Source organism: Chamaea fasciata, unplaced genomic scaffold (assembly GCF_029207755.1).
Source record: "Chamaea fasciata isolate MVZ Bird 193981 ecotype frontalis unplaced genomic scaffold, bChaFas1.0.hap1 SCAF_15, whole genome shotgun sequence".
Taxonomy (NCBI): domain Eukaryota; kingdom Metazoa; phylum Chordata; class Aves; order Passeriformes; family Sylviidae; genus Chamaea; species Chamaea fasciata.
The window spans coordinates 12811735-12835050 of record NW_027094100.1 but is presented as its reverse complement, the minus strand read 5'-3'; the positions used below and the strand labels follow the sequence as shown (position 1 = coordinate 12835050).

Sequence of the window (23316 nt, the reverse complement as noted above, 5' to 3'; positions counted from 1 at the left end):
GCAGTCAGCACGGACACACAACAGGTTTGCTGATGCCAGCAAATCCTGCCCTGGCTCTGGTTGCAGCAGTGCTCATAGCACCCACTGTGTGTTATTGAAAGGACCGAGACAGCTCTTTGGGGGCTGGCTGGCTGTTCCCCTAGAACAATTTTTCCTTCCCTTGTCCAATTCTGCCATCCATGGGCAGGCAGACCCAAACCAGCAGCAGCATGGCTTGCCCTCGTGCCAGGGAGGTTATAAAGGGGCTGGGGCAGAGGTGGTGTGGGGGAAGACAGGCCTGTGCCTTGGAGAGCTGTAAGGCAGAGAGCAGGGAGAGAACTTGCTCAAACCAATGCCTTATAGAAAGCAGGGTGTCTCCTCTGTGCAGCACCCCCTGCACAGCAGGACTGTGACCCTCAGCTCCCCTGGGTGCTGTGTCTGTAGGTGCAGCTGACCTCATTGTACACAGGGAACACCTGCTCCAGCTTCCCTGTCCTCATCTAGGCTGCACTTGCAGTCATGGTTGTAATTTTCTAGGGAGAGGAGAGCTGTGAGGCTGGTGTCTGCCAGGAGGGTCTGGCAGCAAGAGGGGAGCAGAGGGTGCCCATGTAAAGCAGTGCCACATGTGTGAGCACCAGTCACAAGCCTGGCACAGTCCTGGAAATGGAGTACAAAGCTTTGTGGGAACAGAGAGAGGGACAGGGACCCAGCAGCATCAAGGAGCACTGCTGAGCATGAGGCTTTATCTGAGATGGATGGAGCCACTGCGGGAAGATGAACTCAGGCCTTGTGCTGACCTGCCAGGAGCTGTGATGAGGTGCCATGGGTGGGAACCCCTCAAATACAGCCAAGGGTCTCTGTAGCAAGGCAAAGAGCCCAAGAACAAGGATGGGTGAGGCAAAGAGCCCTCAGGTACCTCGGCTGACTGTTCCATGGTGTAGGACAATCCTAAACACAGTGGTGGAAGGAAGCTGGTATTTGTAGCAGTCCCCTGCTTTGCTCACTTTTTTCTGCTGCCCATGATTTTCAGTGCCAACACGGTGACATCCCAGTACCTTCAAGAGCATCATCTCCTCTGCCCCGGGTCTTCTAGTGCCTTGATGCTGATCCTTCTGGAACTGAAAATGGCTGTGTCTGTGTCCCCCACACAGATACAGCAGGCACCAGGCTTGTGCAGGTGTTCAGCCCCCTTTGCCAAAGTCCTACAGTGACACGGAGCAGAGATGGTGTGGGGAGAGGGAAGCTGTGGGGACAAACATTTAACCTGACCCTCTGTGCTGAAAATAGCTCCCTCTCAGGAGCTTTTGCTGAAAAGCACAAATAGAAACCTCAGCATAGCTGTTCTTAGTGAATGTTTTGGCTGGATAGACTAGGACATGGCAGGACAGAGATCTCCTTGGCTGGTGAGAGGGTAGTGAAAAGCAGAGTCTGCTCATCTTTCAGCTCATCCTGTCTCTATCACCTCCAGAGCTCCTGGACATGATGTTCCAAGCACAGCATGCTGTTCAGTTCCTAAGAGCCAATCCCGATAGAAAACAGATCCAGTGAGAAACAGTCCCTTGGTGAGCACCATGCAGCGTCCAGGCACAATCCGAGCAATCTTGCACCTCACACTCCTGTGCTGTCACAGTATCAGCACAGAGCAGGGCCATGGGGGAGATGAACTTTTCTTACTGGGACACAGGATTTTCCACAGTTTGCCCTGAAGCCCTTACCAGCTTGGTACAGCTCCTAAAAGCAGAACTGACACTGCAAAACCAGTCCCAAAACACAGCAGAACTATCCACGTAGTAGCTGAGGTGTTCAGCTGTCTCATTCTCTGCTGCATCAGCGAAGCAGAAGGATGTGTGGAAAGAAAAAGGATCAGCACCGGCAGGGCCATTCCTGCGGGCACTGTGGGCAGCAGCTCAGGGTGCAGCCTTGGTTCAAAACCTCTTCCACAGAGGAGGGAACTTCCGTGAGGAGAGAGGGCTTGGAGGGATACACAGAGTGCCAGCAGGACTTCAGCTGTGTGTTTTCCTGTTTATTCCTCCCTGTCAATGGCCTCAGGAATGGGCAGCTGCCCACGCTGGGTCGGAGCAGCAGCGCCTGACCAAGAGCAGGAGCTGCTGGAGTTACAGCAGGGGGAAGCACCTCACCGCAGTTGTGAGCAAGGACCCAGTCTGCAGGGAAGAGAGGGAAGGTCCTTCCTGGGAGGAGAGGAGAAAATGCAGTGCCGGTACTCTCAGGGTCCCACCGAACTCTCGGGCTCCAAACCAGTGCCATCAGAGTTTACCCAGTGCCCCACTGAGTGGGTGTAGATGTTTGCCATCCAAAACATCTCCCTCTCCCCAGGTACTGACATCAGGAGCCAGCACATCAATCCCAGGCCCTGTGGGAGTAGAAAAATCAGTCACACCTTGCAACTCATTTGCTGAGCTTCACCCAAAGCATATCTAGAACTGGGTGATTTCCACAGGCTGGCCATGGTCTTGGACACCAAGGAGTCCCCTGACCAATGTGTGGTGCTGCCCATAACCCAGGGCCACCCCAGATTTCCTTAGGGGTTAATGGCTTTGGCTTTTGCAGGGTCTTTGCCTTGGCCCTTACCAAGAGGGAGTGTAGAGGTCTTTGCCTTGTGACCAGCACTCGCTGAACTGTTTCTCATATGCTGAGAGAGAAATCTTCACTCCTCCCTGAGTCTGAGCAGGCCAGTGGGAGTACAGGATAATGTCCAAGTGAGGCCCCTGCCCAGTAGGATGACCAGCCTGGGGGTCCCTCTACTCCAAATTCTCAGTGCAGGCAAAGTGTGAAGGGACAGTGGAGCACTGGGACAGTGACAGGCAGTGATGGTGACAGCTTCTGTATCTGCCTGGCCAGGCAGCTGCTACCTGCTCCCCTGACTGCCAGCACACACTGCTTACAGAGCCAGGACAAACCCACCACCTACAAACTCCTTCTTGGCCTTTTCTACAGTAAAAGACCTTGTTAGTTTCTTGAGCTCGTGTTCCTGTGCGAGAACAACAAAACACAGTTCTTACTTCAGGCCCCAGGAAAAATCACAGAGCCTCAGTACAGCATCCAGCAGCTGCCCTGCCCTGCCTAACGGCTCCAGGGAATTTAGTCACAGCAGCTGGGGACCCTGGAATGGAAAAAAAGAGATGTGTGAACTCCTGCCCCCTTTGCTCACTGCCCTTCTGAGCCCTTGCTGATTTGCCCCTTCCCCCAGCACAGCAGGGAGTGGTGGGACCATCCCCTCTCCATGCTCCCTCAGCGTGTCTCTGGTCATCTGCACCAACCCATAAACCAGAGTTCACCCCCCTCTCCCCGCCCCAAGCTGCTTTTCACAGTCGCTGGGTGAGTGTTACTCACTACAAACGTCTCCCCCCACTCGTCAGAGCACATTGCTGTGATAGAGGGAGGGCTGTGCAAATGGAGCGTGAGTTATGGGCTGTCGGCAGGGAAACGAGGAGTGAACTCACCCAGTATTTCCTTGGATTGATCCTCACACCCACCATGGCAACACAAAAAGGAACATCTGGAAAAGGCTGGGTAAGGCAGACAGATGTTCTCTGCCAGCTCACCTGCTCCCCAGGGGGAGGAAGTGACAATGGCAATCGTGACCGTGTTGGTGAATCCAGGCAAGGGGCCACTGCTTCCCCACGCCACACATGGCTCCCTGGTAATGCCATGAGGCCTCTGCAGAGCAGAGCTGGAGGCAGCACAGGATATGGACCTTGAGCCTGCCACAGATTCCACCAGCCAGAGCCGAATCCATGACAACTCAGGCACAATGACTGCATCTGAGGAGCGCGATGCTTGCCACTTCCTGATTAACACCAACATTCCGGGCTGCCAGTGGCATACCTTGCAACAAGACATGCCCTCACACATCTGTGCCCAGAGGAGCATCCTGCACTTCCAAAGACCTTCTGATGTTCACAGCACCTAATGAGTTTTTCTGACTCGTGGCCCCATCCCATGCCCAAGCCGCCATGTGTTTTGCTTTCCCTTTGTACTCACCCACTACAGTGCATTTGTGTGCTGTTAATGCAGCCAGGGCTTTCACTCCATTGGCATGGATTGAGCTGCTGAAACAAGCCCCGGGAAAGGAGAGAGAAGAAGTGAAGAGCCCCTGCCTCTTTACCACAAAGGCACAGAGGCACTGTAGGAAATTTTCATTCTTCTGGAACAGAATCATCTGGTTGTGATAAATGATTGTATTGATGATCAGAGGGCAGAAGCTTCTCAGCTATGGAGACAAGATGGGAGAGCTGGTGCTGTTCAGCCTGGAGAGAAGGCGGCTCTGAGGAGACCTTAGAGCCCCTTCCAGTACCGAAGGAGGGTTGGAGAGGGACTTTTTACAAGGGAGTGGAGTGGTAGGACAAGGGGGAAGGTCTTTAAGCTGAAGGACAGATTTAGATTAAATATTAGAAAGAAATCCTTCCCTGTGAGGGTGGTGAGGCCCTGGCACAGGCTGCCTGGAGAAGCTGTGACTGTCCCATCCCTCAAAGTGTTCAAGGCCAGGTTGGGTGGGACTCTGATCAACCTGGTCTAGTGGAAGCTGTCCCTGTCCATGGCAAGGAGTTGAAAAGAGATGAGTTTTAAGATCCCTTCCAACCCAAACCATTTATTGATTATATGATTCTCTTTGTTGGTTCTTTTCCAGAGCTCTCCCTCATCCTGTGCTGAAGGATCAAATGTGTGACTGGGTTGTTCCCCAGTGTCACCACCCATCTCTGGCCGTGCTCAGGTCCCTCTCAGCGGCACAGAGCAGCTGGCAAAGCTGGGCCTCTTTGCGCCTCTGTTCCTGCCTCTGCCCCCAGCTGACCCTGGGGCCATATCCCTGTCTGTACCCGGGAATATCCTGAATTATGCTCTTGGGCACGGGGCTGCAGTGTCCTGGTTGCAGTGTTCTCCCATCCCACAGGGCTGTGGCAGGGGATGTGTTTTGGTGTACCTGGGACACGAGGTGCTGGCAGGGATCAGATACCACCCTCCCCCCCACCCCCCAGCATATCCACACCAAGGAAGCTGGGAAAACAGTGCTGTTTTTAGGGTGTTTGGTGCTTTTGGATCTCTTGATAACATCCTTGTCACCCCAAGGCACTCACAGCTCCGGGCACGCTGAGGGTCCTCCTGCTGGTGACCTGACTTGGGGACAACACGGGACACGTGGCTGTGGCTGGAGATGGGATCCTGGTTCCCCTGGGCATCCCCTGCCACTGCCATCTGCCAACACCCCACCACCTCCTCCCCCGACATCTCTGCCCAGCGATACCGTGGGCAGCCGTGCGTGAAGGTGACGCGACTGTCAGAGGCCGTGGGAAAACCCCTCTCCTTCCCGCCGGGCAGCGCCCGCAGGGGTCCCATTCCCGACCAGACCCCGCCAGCTGTGTCCCACCGGGCTCCGGGGAGCCAAGCCGGGGCTGAGCCGAGTGCGGGGCTCGTGTGCTGCCCGCTCCGGCGTGTGCGGGCGCCGGCGGCTGTGGGGGAGCCCGGTGCGCGTTCACGTGGCGCTGCCCGTGCGGCGTGGGAGGTGGGCCACGGCGCCCGGGGGGGGTGCCGTGCTACCTGCGCCAGCACCCCCCTCCGCCGAGGGAGAACGCGCTTTTCAGGCAGCTGCCTGGCTCCTCCCGAGCCGGCAGCGCGGGAGTGCGTTGCCAAGGCGATGGGGACCATCTTACTCATCCTCCTCGCTATTGTTCTCCTGCCAGCCCTGAGGTGCCCGGGCGGGGAGAGGAGGAGGAGAAGGCAGCCAGCCTGGGATGAAGGCTGCCTGCGGGGAGGGGAGGATGCTCCCCATGATCCCCCCGCCGCCCCCCAAACCCCCAGCCAGCTGTGGTGGGACGGGGACACGCTGGTGGCAAGATGCCGATGGGGAGACACGGTGCTGGCGGAGCTTAGAGAGGCAGGTGGAAGCAAATGGCAGCAGGATGAGACCCCTCAGCCTCCTGCCTGCGATAAAGTCCCAGCCAGAGGCCGGGGGGCGTTTGTCCCCTCCTCTGCCAGGACTTGCCCCAGTCCACGGTGTCCCTTGGACCCGAAAGGGAATGTGCCGAGCACTGGGCCTGATCCCATAGAGGGCACCAGAGGATGTAACCCCACACCTGTGCCCCACAGTTAGTTCCCCCACCGCTGCAGGCATGAAGCTGGGTCCAGTCAATGCTGCAGGACTGCTGCACGCAGTACCAAGTGTGGGGACAAACACCTTGAGGAGGGGACACATTTAAAGGATGCAGGGATACACCTCGCACTCCAGCCTCTCCAGCTATCTATTGGAGTCTCTGTTGGTGACATTGGGGTGCCTTGCTCTGCCCCAGAGAGGGAGGGGGACAAGGACTTTTTATTTCATTTCCATATCCTGCCTCCCTATTTTTAGCCTTCAGGGTTTTGTTCCAGGCTGGCTGTTTACTGAAAGAAGCATTTCCAACCTCCCTTGTCTCCAAGCAACCAGGTGTGCCAGCTCCCATGGAACCAGCCTTACCCTATAGATCTATAGGGCTGGGGGACCGGTGTTAACGTTATCTCCAAGATGGGGGACCTGTCCAACCTTAGGACCCACCCGACCGGACCCTATAGATCTATAGCTCCTGTCTCTGTAATGACATCTCTGGGTCAGGGAGGGGACCCTGGTCCCCTAGGGTGATGAGGCCCAGTGGGAAGTTTGGGGGGTATGCTGGAGAGTTTTCGGGGGGATGCAGGGATGCAGGTGAGGCGAGCAGGCCGCCTTCCCCCCAGCAGCGCGAGCGGGAGTGCGTGGGAAGGAGTTAGACAAAGCCTGAGCCCGGGAGCAGAGGCAAGCGCTGCCGGGAGCTAGACGGGGCCGTTCTTCCCTCCCCGTCCTCCCCCACCCTCGGGCGAGGGGCACTCGGGAGCCCATCTCCATCCCGCCACGCCGGCACGTTGTCCCGGTCCCTCGGGCTGACTGGGGTGCAGCCCCGTCCCCGGTAATGCCCGGGAGGGAAGCGGTCGTCTCCATCACCAGGTAGGAGGGGGACTGGGCTCTGTGTTGTTGTCACCCCCACCCACGGCACCTACGCTAAGGTTTGGGATCCCCTGACTCCACTGATCCCGGCTGCGTGTCCTGCTGTGCCCGAGTGCATCGGGGAGTGCCGGGATGCTCATCCCTGGGGCACGCGGGGTGGCGATGCTTTGGGTACCGGGGGGGGGGGGGCTGTGGGTCGATGGGGGCTCCCAGGGCAGGCCGTTGTGGTAACAGCGATGACACCGGGGGACATGCGGTGTGCCGGCACCCCCGCTCCCCGCGCGGCAGCCGGCTCTCCCTCGCCTCCCCACTGCTGCTGGGGGTGCCGGGGCGGGCGGCAGCCGGGGGGAGCGGCCCGGGGCACGGTACCGCCCCCGCCGCCGCCGCCCCACGCATGCTCGCCGCCGCTGCCGCCGCCGCGCCGAGCCGAGCCGAGCGGGACGGGACCGGACGGGACGGGGCAGGACGGGACCGGGCGGGACGATCCGCCGCAGGTACCGGCGGCCCCGGGGCGCGCACGTGGCGGGACCTGGCCGGGCGCTGCCGTCGCCCGCCCCGCACCGGCACCCCCAGGGGGGAAGGTGGGGTGGGCTGCAGCCCCGGGACGGGCGGCGGGGGCGGGTCGGCCTCCCCCGGCAGGGGCTGCCGCGGGGGCGGCTTTGTCCGGGGTTCGGCCGGGGAAGCGCGGCCGGGGCGTGCACACGCGTGTCCGTGCGTGCGGGTGTGCCCGTGGCCATGTGCTGGCGTGTGCGTGCCCGCGCGTGTGCACACGCGTGTGCCGGGGCTCGCAGCTCCTTCGCGGAGCATCAGTACCGGGCACGGCGCCACAGCCCCGCGGGATCGGGATGCTGTCGGGGCAGGTCGGGGTGCGGGGCGGCGCGGCCCTCCGGGGATCGGGGTGCTGCGTGGGAACCTACAGACGGGGCGGGGATCATCGCCTCCGGGCTCTGCACTGCTGAGGGACGTCGGTGACCGCCTGGTCCCGGCTCCTGTCGCCTCCCTTGGGGGAACTCGGTCGGCTCCAGTTGCATCCACTCGGCTCTGCCCTTTTCGGGACCCACGAGTGGCCGTGTCCTGAGGCATGGAGTGCCCCACGCCTGCGGGACGCATGTGCTCCCATCTCTGTAGGGGCTCCCTGGCATTGCCAGAGCTGGGGGACTCCCGGAATGTTTGGGGCTTCCTGCCCTGCTTCTGCCCCATGGGGCAGAAGGGTTTTGGGGCAACCGGGTGACACTGGACCGCGTTCCCCTCATGTGGAGAAGGAAGGGCTTGGGCTATCCCGTGCTCCTGCCCTTCGCTGCAGCCTCCCTTGGACCCCAGGCCCATCTTGCTCTCGCCCCTCACTGCTTCCCACTGACAGGAGGGAGCTGCTGAGCCCCCCGGTTCTCAGCCTGGTGCTCAGGACCATTCTTCAGCTAACACTCTCTCTGCAGGGGTGCCTGCACCGTGTTCGCCGCTCCACCAACCACAGCAGTGCCTGGATCCCACTCCCGGTCCTTCTGCACCGGGAGAAGGCTGACTTTTACGGTAGGCAGCCGACACTGTTCCTCCCTTCCCCTGTGCCTGGGCACCGTGTGCCACCACACAGGCTGTGCCAGGGACAGTGAGTGCTCCAGGTGGCCACCCAACTTGTTGTCACGGGTGGCATGGAGGAAAACAATCAGCAGCTGGAGGTGTACTGGGGGTCCTTGTGCTGCTTGCTCCTCACCGCCCCATCCTCTCTCTTGCAGACCCGTGGCGGGACTAGCATGGGAGAAGCCTTCCCTGGGCATGGGCAGCGCTAAGGAGCCCGAGGGGCTGCAGGTGCTGAGCCGCCAGGCCGGGGCCGAGGACACCTGCGAGCCCAGGGCCAGCTCCCCTGGCTGCCCAGCGACAGGCGAGTGCCTGCCTGGCTCCGGCTGTGCTGCGGAAGCCCGTGCCATGAGGACCTGCTGTGTGGCTGAGGCAGAGTCTCAGGGAACCAAGGCCAGCTCAGTGGCAAAGAAGGTGCCATCACCAGCAGGACCAGCTCCTGGCACGCTTCTCCAGGACACAAGCACAGAACAGAGTGTGGCAGTAGCAACAGGGAGCTGCGGAGGACCAAGTGGTGCTGCTCCTGCCTGTGGTCCCACAGGGATGGGGATCCCAAACACCCAGAAGGACGATGCAGCTCCCACTTCCCCTGTGCCTGATCCCTGCCTCCAGGCAACCAGCAAGGACATGGGGAGCACGCCAGCTCTTGCCAAACATGTGGCATTTGTGGAGCCCACTGCAAGCATCGGGACAGCTGAGCTTCCAAGCCAGGAGCAGCCCCGGGATAACAAAGGGACATCCCTGGGTGCTGCTACTCTGAAAAAGAGCAGTGAGGCTCCCAAGCACCCCCAGGGAGGCGCAGCAGACCCCCCCAGCACCAGCTCTGCAGCGATTGGGGGTCAAAGTGAGCCAGGACCAAGCTCCAGTGCTCTGGGCCAGGGCAAAACCGAGGGGAGCTCAGCCCGGAATGTCGGTGCTGGGAGCAGCCAGCAGCCCCAAACAGCCAAGCAGCTCTGTGAATCCTACTCCTCTGACGTGACCCCACCCCAGGATGCTGGGACACAAGACATGGGGACACAAGTGGACAGCCGTGTGTCCCTGGTGTCGGTGGCCTTAAGCCCCATGAGCCCCCCATGTGGGGCTGCTGCCTTCACCTTCCCCAAGAGAGAGATGGCCTCTGCAGCCCCACGCCTGGAGCCCTCCAAGAAGGATGCAGAGATGCAGGTGTCCATGCCTGTGGAGACCCGCTCAGTGGCCACTGGGCCGATGACACCTGTGGCCAAGTCCCCGCAGACCTCGTATCCTGAGGTGCAGGTGAAGGGGACAGTGCCAGAGGTGGTGGAGGAGGAGCCTCCGGAGCCCATCCGGGAGGTGAGCTGGGATGAGAAGGGGATGACGTGGGAGGTGTATGGGGCCTCCATGGAGGTGGAGGTCCTGGGCATGGCCATCCAAAAGCACCTGGAGAAGCAGATTGAGGAACACGGGCGGCAGGTGGTGGTGACCCCGCAGACCACCCGCACCGGCTCCGTCAAGGGAGGGCCCCGCAAAGGCGAGGCCAAGAGGCAGCCCAGTGTCTTTCGGGCTCTGCTGCAGAACGTCCGGCGGCCCCGGTGCTGCTCCCGCGCCGGCCCCGCCATGGAGTGAGTTGCTGCCTGTGCTGGCGGGGTGGGGGTGCCTCGGGGCTTCTCAGAGAAAGTGGGGATGGGTCCCTGCCCTGGCGTCCTGAGACACCCGGTGCCAGTGTGCAGGGCTGTGGTGGTGATGGAGCACTGCACACTGGGACAAGGTATCTCCTTTGCTGGGATCCTCCCTGTTGGCCTGGGGTTCCCCCATGAGTGTAGCCCCATGGAGGTGCCCTTGGACATGAGACTGGTGCCCTGTCTCTGTGCTTGGTGGCTTTTTTCAGCACGAGGAAGCACGTGGCTCCTTCCAGATGGAGGCAGCAGCTCCTGTGCGTCTCCTGCCCATGGCACAGGTCTGAAGATGGCTCAGGGTGGGTGCTGCTGGCTGCCCTGAACTCTGGCACTCCAAGCAGCAGCATCACTTCCCATGCTGGAGAGACACTGGTGCATTACCCTGCCGTTGCTTTGCCTGTGCAGGGCTTGGCCACACTCCAACAAGCCCGTGGCTGTGTATGCGTGGGTCCCCACTGCTGCCCACAGCAGGCACCAATCCCCCAACTGCCCTGTCCTCTCTGCCTCACTGCCGTGTTGTGGGTGCCCTGGAGCAGGAGGATGTGGCCACACAGGGCACCAGGACAGATCTCAAATGAGAGACGGGCCAACCACGTATGTGATGGAGAGCTGCTCATTCCTGTCACCATGGCTGGAGGTACTTGGGGAGTCTTGTCCCCATGGCCCCCAGCTTGACCTGCCTGGAAACAGCACATCCTCGCCACGGCTGGTGGTGGGCACGAAGCCTGCCCTGCTTGCAGGCCTGTCCAGCTGCCCCAGTGGTGCCAGAAAGGTTCCATGTGCTGGGGACATGGGCACGTGCCACGCTGGCCCTGCTGGTTTCTCCTCTCCGATGGCAGCTGGGGATGCGACGACTGCAAAACGCTGCCACTTTTTACAGCTGGGGTTTTACAGGGTGGGGGGAAGGGGAGCTTTTATGGAACTGATTGCATTTTTGGAGCTTTTTAAGAGACATTTTCAGCCATGAGCGTCCTGCCTGGAGGCACCTCCTCCACGGTGGCCTGTGGGTCTGAGACCATCGTTTCAAACACTGTTCCTACGTTGCCTGTGCTCTGCTAGGCTGAAGAGCATTGGGATTGAAGGGTCAGTCTGCAGGGGGCTGAATATCCCTGTGGTCGGGCCAACATCCCTGCGGCTGGCAGCACCTCGATGTCCTGCCAAGACGTGGATCTTGCCCCCCCCCAGCCAGGTCCCATACAGAGGACCAGTTCCACAGCAAGGGGGGCCCAGGCCTGTATCCAGCATCTGATGGGCAGGAGGCTGCAAACAAAGGGTGTTTGGAGAGCTGCACCATCCCCTCTGGGCAGAAGTGCAGGAGGGCTCAAGGTGCCAGAATCACCATTGCAGCCGTTTTCCCCCCTTAAGGGTAAAGTCTTGCCCACCTAAACCCGCACTATACATCCTGGGCTTGTTTTGTCCCTGTGGGGCTGCAAAGGGCTTGCTGAAGTGCCAGCTGGCAGCCAGGGCCATGGCAAGTGCCCGCTCTGTGCTGCGGCACTCGCTGGGACCTGGCTCTGCTCAGTGCCTTGGGCTGTGGGACCGCTGCCACGGCCATGCCAGGAAGACCAGGAGCCCTGGGGCATCCCCTTGCCACCCTGTCCCAGGCTGTGCTCACCTCCAGCCCTGCACTGCCAGCTGTGGCACACCAGCGCTGCAGCTTCATCACCTATTTTCTTCTTTTTTTTTTTCCTCTTCATTTCTTTTGGGGGTGGGGCGGGGGGAGGAAGGGGCGGGAGGATCAGTCTGTCAATGTGGATGTTGGGTAATAAAACCTTGCACAAACCTCTGCGCGGGGCTGCCTGCACCTCCCTCCCCTGGGGCGGAGAGGGTCCTGGGGACAAGGAGCCAGGCTGAGCCCCACAGTGGCACCTCCCCTCTGGCACCAGCTGGCTCGAACCCAGCGCTTCATACTGGGAGAGGTGACTCCAAGCTGACTGAGCCCCCCAGGCAGATGGGCTGATGGCCACAGGATACCGTGACCCCCGCGGAACAGTTTTATTGCCAGACACGACATATCAACACTGAAGCAGCTGCCGGAGTCCGGCTCCAGCCCTGCTGAACCCCGTGAGCCCGCTCACAAGTCCGTGGTGGTGAAGGTGGTGTTGAGGTACCCCATTTTGGTGGGCTCCTTCAGGTTCAGGGCAGCCACCAGCACCTCCTTGTCGGTGGGGTCTGTTGGCTGCATTCTGACCTGCTGCAGGAGGAGAGAGTGGTCAGAAGGGACGGGGACAAAGGGCGGGGTCACCCATCCTTCCCAGGAGCTGAGGGCTGTTGAGGGGTGCAGAGTAAAGGACACAAGGGGTCCATGAGGCCCTGGGGACCACAGCAGAGAGAAGAGAATGCAGGGTGCTCTGTCAGCACTCCCAGTTGCTGGGCACTGGCAGCTCTTTGCACACTTACCTCGACTTCAGAGTTGTCATCTGCTGGTGCATTTACTGTATTTTCATCTAGGGAATTCATGCTGTGGAGAATGGAGGGTGGGAGGTAAAAAAGGCACTGGAGAAGTGAGGTATGAGGTGACAGCCTGTGGCTTTTGGCACCTGCCCACAGAGCTCACCTGGTCACAGAGATGGAGTCCTCGTGGAAGCCCAGGTCGTGGGAGGGATCGAGCGGGAGGTTCAGCATGGGGTTGGCCCTGGTCAGGGATGGGTGGCAGGTAAGTGCTACCCCTTGGGGTGCTGCAGCCCCTAGATGTGGGGGCAAGCCTGGTCTCTCCCCACCTGCTGCAGGGAGCCCCCCACTCACCCCTCGGCGTTGTACTGGTTGGTCCCAGGGATGCCAGCTCCCTGCTGTGCTGTGACTGGGTTGAATGTTGTGGCCACCTTCAGAGCCTTCATGGCATTCAGCTTCCTTTTGTAGCTGCAAAGCCCAGGGATGGGGTGGGTGAGAGGGGCAGGGAGGAGCTGGGCTGTGGGATGGGGTGGGCAGAAGCGGGTTGGAGAACGGGTGGGTCTGGGGGTGCTGGTGAGGATGGGGGCAGTGGGGGTCGGTAGGAGGGGGTGCAGGCAGTGAGGTACCTCCTGGTGGTGAGTACCAAAACCAGGGTCATGATGAGTATGAAGATGAGCAGGAATGCTGCCAATCCTGCGATAATGCCAATCAGCTCTATCTCCTTGCTGGGCGTTGTCACCTCCCCGGGGCCCTAGCACAGAGCAGAGGTGAGGACACAGTTCCAGCCAGTGGAACCCCCCAGCCAGCCCCAAAGGGGTTGTTGCCTCTCCCCGTGCCCCTTGCCTGGCCCCACTCACAATGACAGCCAGGCCCAGTTTCACCAGCTCAGCCAAGCCCAGCGGATCGGCCTGTATGAGTCTGCCGAGGAAAGAGGAGGTATGAGCAGCTGGGCTGGTTCCAGCACGTGGCAGTGCCCGTGCACAGCCCCAGGTCTCACATGCTCAGGTCATTGACATCCAGGGCAGTGCCATTGCTGTATACGAAGTAGGTCTCCATCACTGACTTGACATCCATGCTGCAGAATCAGAGAGATGGGGAGAGTGTGGTGCTGGGGTGCAGGGCATGGTGCCCTGCCCCAGAGTGACACCCCTGATGCCACCATCATGTCCCCTTCCCCACCACCACTCACTGAGTGTCACGGGTCTCCTCCGTGCTTCTGATGCCTACCACGTAGACCGCTGCCTTGGTCACAGCGGTCAGAGCCCTAGGAACAAGAGAGAGGGGAGAAGCTGGACTGGACATCCTGCTGTTCTGCTCACAGGCACAGGAAGCAGATGGGCCCCCTGAAACCCCCTTGTCTGGTAGGGACCTGCCTGGTCCATCCCATTCACAGTCAATGAAGCTGAGAGACACAGCTGGTGGGTCCAGCTGTGCACCCCCAGCCCCGGCCCAGCACCCCTTACAATTTAATGGTTTCGGAGTTTCTCTGGACTTCTTCCACTGTTGACAGGAACTGGAGCCGAATGCGGTAGCTCTGATCCACCGTGAAGATCTGTGTGTGGGGAGCAGGGGTGAGCAGAGCTGGGCTGGGCCCCTGGCGTTCTGGGATGGGGGTTGGGGGTGACACTCACATTCAGCACAGTCTGTGCTCTGTGCACCGGTTCCTCACCATCCTTGGCCTCCACCGTCACCTTGTACTGCCCCTTCAGTGATTCATCAAGGTTGCTGTTCACCCTGTGAGGACAGGGACATCAGCAATCCCACTGCACTGCACAGGATGTACCCTGCCATCCCTCATGGAGGCATCCTACCTCCATGCCCAAGCAGAGCTCCAGAAGGGCTTTATCACCTTTCCAGACTGTGCTGGCCCTCTGCAGGCAGGAGCTGAGCTGCATCCCCCCACCCCGACCCAGACCCACGGCGTCACCTGATACTGCCGATGTAGGCGTCCTTGTCGGGCGTTGTCAACACCCTGAAGAGGTTCCTGAAGGGCTGACTGGCCCCACTGTCCTCCACAAACACCGCACTGATGATGGAGAAGTTGAGGGTTCCCCCCAGCCCTGAGTCAGCATCTGTGGCCTGCAGGGACAGAACATGGCAGGAGCACAGGTGAGAATGGCCCCTGCCTGCCCATGGTGAGGACGAGTGGACAGTGCTCCACAGACTGACAGATACAGGCAGGCAGCTCCTCACCTTCACAGTAGCCACTTCGAGGTCCACAGGAGAGATTTCAGGGACAACCACTGCCAGGAACAGATGGATGGGGCAGTTATGCTGGTGAGCAGCCAGACTTGCTGCAGACCCCACACCCACACAGCCCCAGGGTTCCAAGCACCCACTGCTGCCCTTGGCCCCACAGCCTTCATGGAAAGCACTGAGTAACCCCAGCCTGACCCCCACACTTCTCAACCCTGCCCTAGGCTCGGGGAGTATCCTCACTGCTGGTGGATGTGGCAGGGCATGGGTGGGTACAGCGAGGAGCCCACGTGATGTGCCAACCCCAGCTGCTCACCAAAAGTCCTAGAGATGGCCTCGAAGACTGGTGCATTGTCATTCACATCAGTAATGATGATCCTCAGGGTTTCTGCAAATGTCCCAAAAGCAGAGCTCTGATCACCAACAGAGAAACCCTGCAACACCATCCTCTCCTTCCTGTGGGAGCTCTGCCCTCTGAAAAGGCCCAGGTTGAAAGAGCTAGGGACACCCTCCTTCCGAGCCAAACCACCCAGCTCTCGCCCTGCTGCCTATAGCTTCTTGTGGGAGGTGGTAGAGGCAGGTCCCAGGTCCCATCTGCCGTGCCCAGTGGTGGTGGAACGGGCGTGCAGTGGGGGCCGTACCGTTCTGGCTGTAGCGGTCGCCTCTCTCAGTGTACAGGTCCTCCACCCGCAGTGTCAGCAGGACTCTGTCACACATCTCGTAGTCGACTTCCAAGCTGTTCACCAGCACCGAGCCGTTGGGTGCCAGCACGAACCAGTCCCAGCACACGTCCTCAGCACTGCTGTCCCCCTTGAAGCAGGCCACTGCCAGCTCCTCGAAGACCAGCGAGTGGTTGGTGTCAGGGTCAAAGGCGTTCAGTGTGTGGATCAGACCCTGCTGTGTCCCGTTCTCAGCCACCGACACGTCCTGCAGTGAGCTTGGCAGGATGGTGGGGGACTCGTCGTTGACATCTAGGACATGGACTATCACTGAGACGTTGGTCTTGTCCCCTGCGTTGTCCGCAGCTGTGTTCTCTGCCAGCACTCTTAGGGTGAAGAACTTCTGCTGCAGCGTGTCATAGTCCAGGGACAGGTCAGGGTCTACGAACAGCTGCCCACTGTAATTCCCTTGCCCCTGGCGGGATGAGCGGATTAAGAAGTTGCTGGAGCCACTCTCTCTTTCAAGTAGGAATGAAATACGGGAATTGATCTCTGTCCGGTCAGCATCTGTGGCCTGCACCTCACCCACAAAGGAACCTGGAGGAGGAGACAGACACTGAGTGGGCACTGACTCAGGGCCACTGCTGTTCCCACAAGCCTGGCCATGCAGCTTCTACCTGGAGAGTCTTCAAAGACTGAGAACTCATAGGACTGGTTGAGGAACACCGGAATGTTGTCATTCAGGTCCTGCAGGAGACAAAGCCCATGGCTGTAGCCCTTCGAGGAAACAGGATTCCCCACAGCCAGCTGGGGACAGGAGTGTGGGCACCTGCCTGCCCACAGGCAGGAGCTACACAAGCCCTCTCCTGCCTCCCTGCAACAACTATTCACTCTGCCCCCACAGAACATCTGGAGACACCTCTGCCACAGCCAGGGATTCCACATCCCCACCCTGCCCATCCCATCCAGTTCCAAGGCCCAGCCTGCCCCAGCATGTCCCTGCCTGTGCCCAGGGCTCACCCCCACAGTGATGGTGACGTTCACCGTGGTGTTCAGCGGTGGCTTGCCGTGGTCATACACCATCACTGTCACCACCATCTGTCCACGCTCATCCTCCAAGGCCTCGCGGTCCAGCGGCTCCTTGCTGTGCATCTCACCTGTGTCTGCATCGATGGTAAAGTTGTTGCTGAACAGTCCTGACAAGATCTCGAAGCCCAATTGGCTGTTGGGGCTGCCAGGCTCGTCATTGTCGATGGCCTGAAAAGGTCAGCATTTGGAACAAGGCTGTCCGGCACCCTGGAGAGAGTCCCTCCCCTCTGACAGTCCTGTCAACTCCCCCACCTCTGTTGGTACATACCTGGATCTGTGTACTAACATTCTGCCCCTCTTCCACCGAGATGAAGTAGGAGCCAATGATGATGGGTGCCATGTCATTGGCATCCAGCACGGTGATCTCCAGCACTGTAGTGCCCACCAGGTTGCCCCCATCCTTGGCCTGGAGGTTGGCGTAGTAGATGGAACGAGTCTCCCGGTCCAGCAAGTTCCCATTGTACACCAGCAGTGCCCCGGTTGTGGCGTTCACCATGAAGGTATTAAGGCTGTGGCATACATACACAGGGCCTTCAGGCCTGGAGTCCACTCTCCAGGATGATGCCCTGGTGGTGGCTGGTTCTGCCCTTACATACATGTTCTCCGGGAGCAGCTGGTAGGTGATCTGGCCCAGGACACCACTGTCTGGATCATAGGCCTAAAAGACAGAAGGAACCATCTGGTCAATCTGTTTCAGCCCTCAGAGTAGTGATGAGTCTGGGGCAGTGGCTGCTGGCAGTGAGCACCCCAGAAATGTGGCTCTGATAGGCAAGGGGTCCCACTGTTGAGTACCCACTGGCCCTGAGTCCTTCCTGTGTATATGAAGAGATCAATGCCCTCAGCACAAGCTGTACTAGAAAGATTAGGTGTGCCCAGTGCCCTGCCTGGGGACATTGGGTGTGCCCACTCCCTGCTCAGTGTCTGACCGTGATGTTTTGGGAGATGATGGTGCCATTGGGACTGTTCTCCACCACACTCAGGTTGTAGGTGCTCTGGGGGAACTCAGGGATGTGGTCATTGGTGTCGATGAGGTCAATGGTCACAGTGGCCGTGGAGCAGCAGTCTGTAGGGTTCCCTGTGTCATTAGCAATGATCTGCAGGATTGAAAAGGGACGGTGTCTCACATGAGCCCCCAAACACTAGAGAGACCTGTCACACTCCAGTCCAGATTCCCTGCACCAAACAAACTGCCAGGGCAGAGCCCTGTTCTGCTTTAGCTCCTGAACTCTGCAAGAGAAGGGCTGTGTCCCCACTGTGCCCCGATGCATGCAGGGAGCAGGAACGGCCTCCGCAGAGCAGGCCAGCCCTACAAGTCCCACCTGCACCACCATGACATGGCTTATCTCGTAGTCCACTAAGGTTGAGTTTTGCACCAGGATCTGGACTTCTCCTGTGCCCACAATCGTTGTGGGGAACACAGTGAAGGCATTGGCATTCGGACCCCGCAGGCTCAGCTCAAAACTGCTGTTGATGCCCTGCCAGGGAGGGACAAGAGCAAGGGTGAGTGGTGCAGCCAGGACAGACACCAGCACCACAACCCAGCACCACGGACAGGCTCCTACCTTATCTGGGTCATGGGCAACGATGTTGAGGTTGGACACTGGCAGTCTGGAGGAGGAGTGCTCTATGATGTTGCCTGTGAAGTCGTTCTGAGCGCTGGCGAAGTTGCAGCTGGACAGGGAGCAGTTGTAGAACTGGGGCTTGTTGTCATTGACATCAGTCACCAAGACTGTCACCAGGGTGCTGGTCTGGGCCACCTCGCCGTGGATATTCAGGTCCTTCTCACGTGCCTGGGCAGGAGGAGAGAGAAGGTTGGAGGGGCCCAGAGAGAGGAAGAGGATGGGGTTCCCCTTGCTGCCTTCTACTCACGGTGACTTCCAGCAGCACTTCCTCACTTGGCAGCTGCTCCCGGTCCAGGGGCTCACTCACGGTGATGGTTCCCGTTGTGTAATTGATAACAAAAGGAACACTGGCATCTAGGACAAGGGGACAGCAGGAACCACTGGCAGCCACTGGGAAAGGCAGGCCTGGCCCTCTCTCTGCCAGCAGGTCAGGCTGGCAGAGCCTGGGTGCCCAGAACCAGTTTCCAGGGTACCCCTTGCTGCCTGACCACCCCTCCTGCTCATCCCACCATGTCATCCCCTGCCTGACCCATTCTGCCCCTTCACTCACTGGTGATGATGTAGAAGATTTCATCATTCACCCCTGTGTCTTGGTCTATGGCCTTGACAGTCAGCACACTGGTGCCCTGTGGGGACATGGCCATCAGGGCAGGACCTATGACATCTCCAGCTGCCCACAGGCCTGGTAGCCCAGACGCTTCAGGGCGTAAGAGCCTCCAGGGAGGGCCAGAGGCAGGGACATGACACTGGGGCAGACAAGCTCCTGACCAGGTCACAGTTCTCAGGCACGGATCCTGAGTAGGGCGCATTGAGGAACCGTGGGTTCAGGTTGGGTACATCCTTAATGGTCAGGGACAGGTAAGTAAAGCTCTTCTGGACAGTCCAATTGTTGTGCAGCCATCCCCCGCCATCCTGAAGAGCAGAGTACCTGTCAGTCCCACAGCTCCCTTACCTGGCAGCCCTGCACCCCCAGCCCACATGATCCCCACCTGGGCGAGGATCTTGATCTGGTAGAAAGTGTTCTTGGCATAGTCCAGGGAACCATTGAGCACCACACTCCCATTGGCCAGGATGTAGAAGAGCTGGTGATTCTCCATGTTGTCTGGGATCACCTGAGCAGGGGACATCAACCTGTGTTAGCCCATGGGGACCCCCAACCCCCTGGCTAATCCCTGGCCTGAAACTGTTCAGCACCTTGCACCCATTGTCCAGTGGGTCCTGACCCAAAACCTCCTTGCACCCCCAGAGATATGGGTCTGCCCTGGCCCTGTCCCCCAGCACCTCAGCACCACAGGGGTGGCCCAGGGGTGGGGTTTGTTTATGGTATGACCTACTCCACAGTGCCCTGTGCTCACCTCCTCGATCCCGTAGCTGACTCTGGAGGCGTTCCCAGTGTCGCTGTCGTTGGCAAACACGGTGTAGATGATGCTGTGCAGACTCTCGTTCTGGGCACACAGGGGGGTGGTGGTGGCAGAGCAGGGGGGTGATGCTGGGCCTGGACCCTGCCAGCCCTGCCCTGGGATGTTCTGGCCCTGCAGGGCTGCAGGTACTGCCCAGTGCCATGGGACACAGGGACGAGCTGCTGCCCCTGCTCAGGCCAGGCAGAGGCTGGACCTGCTCTGTACCCTCCCTGGAGCCCCTTGGGAGCACAGGCTACACCCCAGCCCTGGAGTTGCTGGATAGGGGTCGGACTCAGCCCCACACCCCATGCACACCTTGATCCAGTGTCACGCTGTCCTGGGCTGACAGGCACACCCTGAACAGAAACTCATTGCAAGGGCAGAGTCCCCGTCACATTCCAGTATCTCAGGGTGATACATCGGGAATTGCCGTGGCACAGAGTGCTCCCAGGTGTTGGCTGCACCATTGATGACCCCACGCCCAGGCGCACTGTCACCACGCACTCAGACAGAGTGGGGTCAGACAGTTCCCAGCCTGTTGTTGTCCCACTGCTGGCACACTCATGCCATGGAAGCCACCCAGCACCCCTGCCCTACTGTCTCTGGGGGCAGGGAGGTCCTAGAAAGGTACCTCGGGGATGACGGCATTATATGGCAGGCGCTGGAAAACCGGGGCGTTGTCATTACGGTCCTCCACGATGATGGTCATTTTTTGGGAGACCTGCCAGGTGTCAGAGAGGGCACAGGATGGGTGTCTAGGAGATGGTGGCCAGCAGAGCTGGGTGCAGTTCTGGCACCTCATGCTCACCCTGGCCAGCCAGCCAACATCACCCACCTGCTTCCAATTGCCTTCCCACTGAGCCCTGTCCATGGACCTGTCCATGGGGACTCCCTTCCCCCTGCAGCCACCCAGCCCTTACCCCAGCACTCACCTCATTATTTACACCGTCAGACACTCCGGCTGTGATGGTGAGCCTGGCCTGGAGCTGAGGGGGCACAAGGCAGGACTTGGTCAGGGCCAAGGTGGAGCTCAATCCTTGGATGGCTGAGCCCCAACCTCTGTGAGGTCAACTCCCCCTCCAGGAGCTGGGTTTTGGGGCCAGAGAGTGACCCACAGGCTCTGTCCTCCATCCCCATAGCCCCAGACTCCCACTCAGGCAGGGACATCTGACCCCATCCTCTGCTCACACCTCACGGTCCAGGGAGTTCCTTAGTGTCACTCTGCCTGATGTGGAGTTCACAAAGAAGTAGAAGGCATCTGTCCCTCGGATTTGGTAGGTGAGAGGGTCGTTGTCTAAGTCATAAGCCTTCAGCTGGAAAGCAAACTGGTCTGGGGGCATAGACAGTGTCAATCCCCGCCTGAGAACCCCACAGTCACTCCTCTGACACCCCAGGCCCTTCTCAACATCACCCTACTCACCCAGCTCCAGGTCCTCAGGCACATAGAAGATGGTCTCGTTGAAGATGGGGACTGTGTTGCCTGAAACTACAGGGAAGAGGAGCTGAGCACCATCACTGTGCCAGGCTCTGCTGGCAGATCCACATCTGGCAGCACCTCCTCAGCTCCAACCCCAGCACCCAGCCATGGTTTGGGTCTCCATGGGAGGCAGGGGAACCCCCAACCCCCTTGCCCTTGTGCTCATCCCACACCTCCAGACCGTGCTTCTCTTCCAGCTGCAGCCCCCATGCTTTCCCTGCTGTCCAGCCCTGCCCTGCCCTGGCTCTCCAGTGGGTTAGGCAGCTGTTTTGGGGTCACAGTTACCCCCAGGGAATTGAGAAAGAGTAAGCATCTCCAACACCTCCCACCCTCCCATACCAGATGCCAAGAAGAGTCCTTACCTGCTGCCAGGAGGAAGGAGAGCAGCACCAAAGAGTGCCATGCCATCCTGCCAGGATGCCTGTGGGCACACACCAGAGAACAAGAACCTGAGAGACTGAGGCTGCCCTCCAAATCCCTCCTGGGGAGCAGCCACCAGGGCAGGAGAGGTGCTGGTGGGGACAGTCCCCTCTGCTGAGCTGGGCCGGTGAGCAAACACCAGGCTCCACACTGCACTCCTGGGCACGGGCTCCCTGAGCACATGGCTTGGGAGGACAGGGTTGACCTCCAGGTAGAGGAGACTGTAGGTGTGCGGGGGGCCCCAGGAGCCTGTTCTGGGCATGGCTGGAGGCTCCATTATTGCTTGTGCCCAACAGGGCCTCCCCAAGTCCAGGAGCAACCCATGGTACGACCACGGTGTCTCCCTCCTTGTGCCAGGGCCTGTGGGCAGCTCCACAGCTGACAGACACCCCCACCTCCCCCCCATGGAGCAAGGTACCCTTGGGAGCTGGGATCGGGGCTGACATCCCTTACCTGTGGCTGTGTCCCTGGGGATGCTGCCTCTGAACTCGCATCTTGGCACTGCCAGACCTTTGCCTCCTGCAGTAAACATGTTCATCAATCATTAACTACAATTAAAGGGTGAGATATCCCTCTCCTGTCTCCTGTGTTCCTTGTGCTCATCGCACAGCTCCCACCCAGCTCAGCTCCAGGCTCACTCCCCAAAACCAGGTCCCCAGGTCTCCATACTGGGTGCTGTCCCTCAGGATTCAGCCAGCCCAGCCTGCATCCATGCGACCCCAGCTCTCAGAAGGGGTGTGGAACCTGCAGGGATGCAGAGGAATCCCAAAACACCCCAGGAGATCAAAGAGGGGTTAGGGAAATGCCCTGCATCCCCAGGGCTGGGGACACTGGGGTCCTACCAGGACAGGGGGTGGGCACCAATCTCGTGGTGTGGCCACTGGGGTGGGTGCCTGGGGCCCTCTGCAGCCCCTGCCACCCACTTCCCTCCCCAGAGGCTTGGCCCAGCCTCCCTGACCTACTTCAGACCTGCTAGGGACAAGGGTGGATTGTCCAGCTCTGCTCAGGCAGAAGAGGGCTGGGAGGTGGCGGTGGGGGGGCATGGCCAGCCTGTTGGACCCCCGCATCTGTGGCCCTATTCCCTGGGGAAACCACAGGGCCTGGATATTGGAGAGACTCTGGAGTCTCCACAGACAGTCAGCCTGCTCTGAGGTTCCCATCTCACCCTATGCCTGGGTCAGAGAACCCCCACAGAAGGGGCTACAGGGGGCAGACTGTGACCACCCCATAGCAAACTTCTCCTGAGCTGGTCCAGGACTCCCCCAGCTCCTGCAAAGGTTGCTCCAGAACATCCTCACAGACACCCCATGAGCTGCCTGGGTTACCCCCGGAGTTCCCCAGGGCTGTCCCAGGGCGCCTCCCCCGAGACTCCTGGGGCTGGTGCTTGACACCGTTCTGCAAACTGCCCCTGGCTGTCCTTTGGCACTTCCACACCTCCCAGGGCTGTCCTGAGACGTCCACAACTTTCTTGTTGTGGATGAAAGGAGGTTGTAGCCAGGTGGGAGTCGACCTCTTCCCCCTGGCAACCAGTGAAGGTTTAGGTTGGACATCAGGAAGAATTTATTCACGGAAAGGTTTGCCAGGCATTGGAATGGGCTGCCCAGGGAGGTGGTGGAGTCACCGTCCCTGGAGGTGTTTAAGGCTGGATGCGGCACTTAGCGCCATGGTGTAGTTGACATGGTGGTGTTGGGTCACAGGTTGTGCTGCATGACTTCAGGGATATTTTCCAACCGAATTGATTCTGTGATTCCCTGATTCCTGCGATCTTCCCCAGCTCAGTCCCGGGCGGCGCTCACTGCGCTGGCACTCGGAGCATTACGGCCGCAGAGCTCCGCCGCGCAGTTCGGCGGCGCCGTTCTCGGGCTCATTACGGCAGGAGGCGGCGGGCGCGCCCATCGGCGCGGCGCGAG

At 59.7% G+C, this 23316-nt stretch overlaps 2 protein-coding genes across 3 annotated transcripts; one reads left to right on the top strand and one right to left on the bottom strand.

Moving 5' to 3' along the window:
* The first annotated feature begins 6821 nt into the window (after positions 1-6821).
* GPRIN1 (G protein regulated inducer of neurite outgrowth 1) lies at positions 6822-11867 on the top strand. Of its 2 annotated transcripts, none has more exons than XM_066197128.1 (3): positions 6822-6946; positions 8380-8473; positions 8677-11867. In XM_066197128.1, the coding sequence occupies exon 3, from the start codon at positions 8717-8719 to the stop codon at positions 10100-10102; it is 1386 nt and encodes a 461-aa protein (XP_066053225.1). In that variant the 5' UTR covers positions 6822-6946; positions 8380-8473; positions 8677-8716; the 3' UTR covers positions 10103-11867. The 2 variants fall into 2 exon arrangements, with proteins under 2 accessions (XP_066053225.1, XP_066053226.1); XM_066197129.1 differs by lacking the exon at positions 6822-6946 and adding an exon at positions 7372-7440.
* A 271-nt stretch (positions 11868-12138) lies between these two features.
* Positions 12139-21407, bottom strand: CDHR2 (cadherin related family member 2). The gene is made up of 31 exons (XM_066196999.1): positions 21349-21407; positions 20930-20995; positions 20700-20839; positions 20442-20495; positions 20141-20230; positions 19465-19554; positions 19099-19221; positions 18878-19021; positions 18660-18735; positions 18357-18463; positions 18050-18277; positions 17807-17962; positions 17414-17581; positions 17084-17145; positions 16756-16996; positions 16419-16655; positions 16076-16145; positions 15381-15995; positions 15056-15127; positions 14737-14786; positions 14471-14622; positions 14175-14277; positions 14007-14095; positions 13733-13807; positions 13541-13618; positions 13401-13461; positions 13170-13294; positions 12898-13011; positions 12710-12787; positions 12553-12613; positions 12139-12346 (listed from the first exon to the last, which is right to left on the bottom strand). Exons 1-31 carry the CDS (start codon positions 21392-21394, stop codon positions 12227-12229), a joined length of 3891 nt encoding a protein of 1296 aa, XP_066053096.1. The 5' UTR covers positions 21395-21407; the 3' UTR covers positions 12139-12226.
* Positions 21408-23316: the final 1909 nt, after the last annotated feature.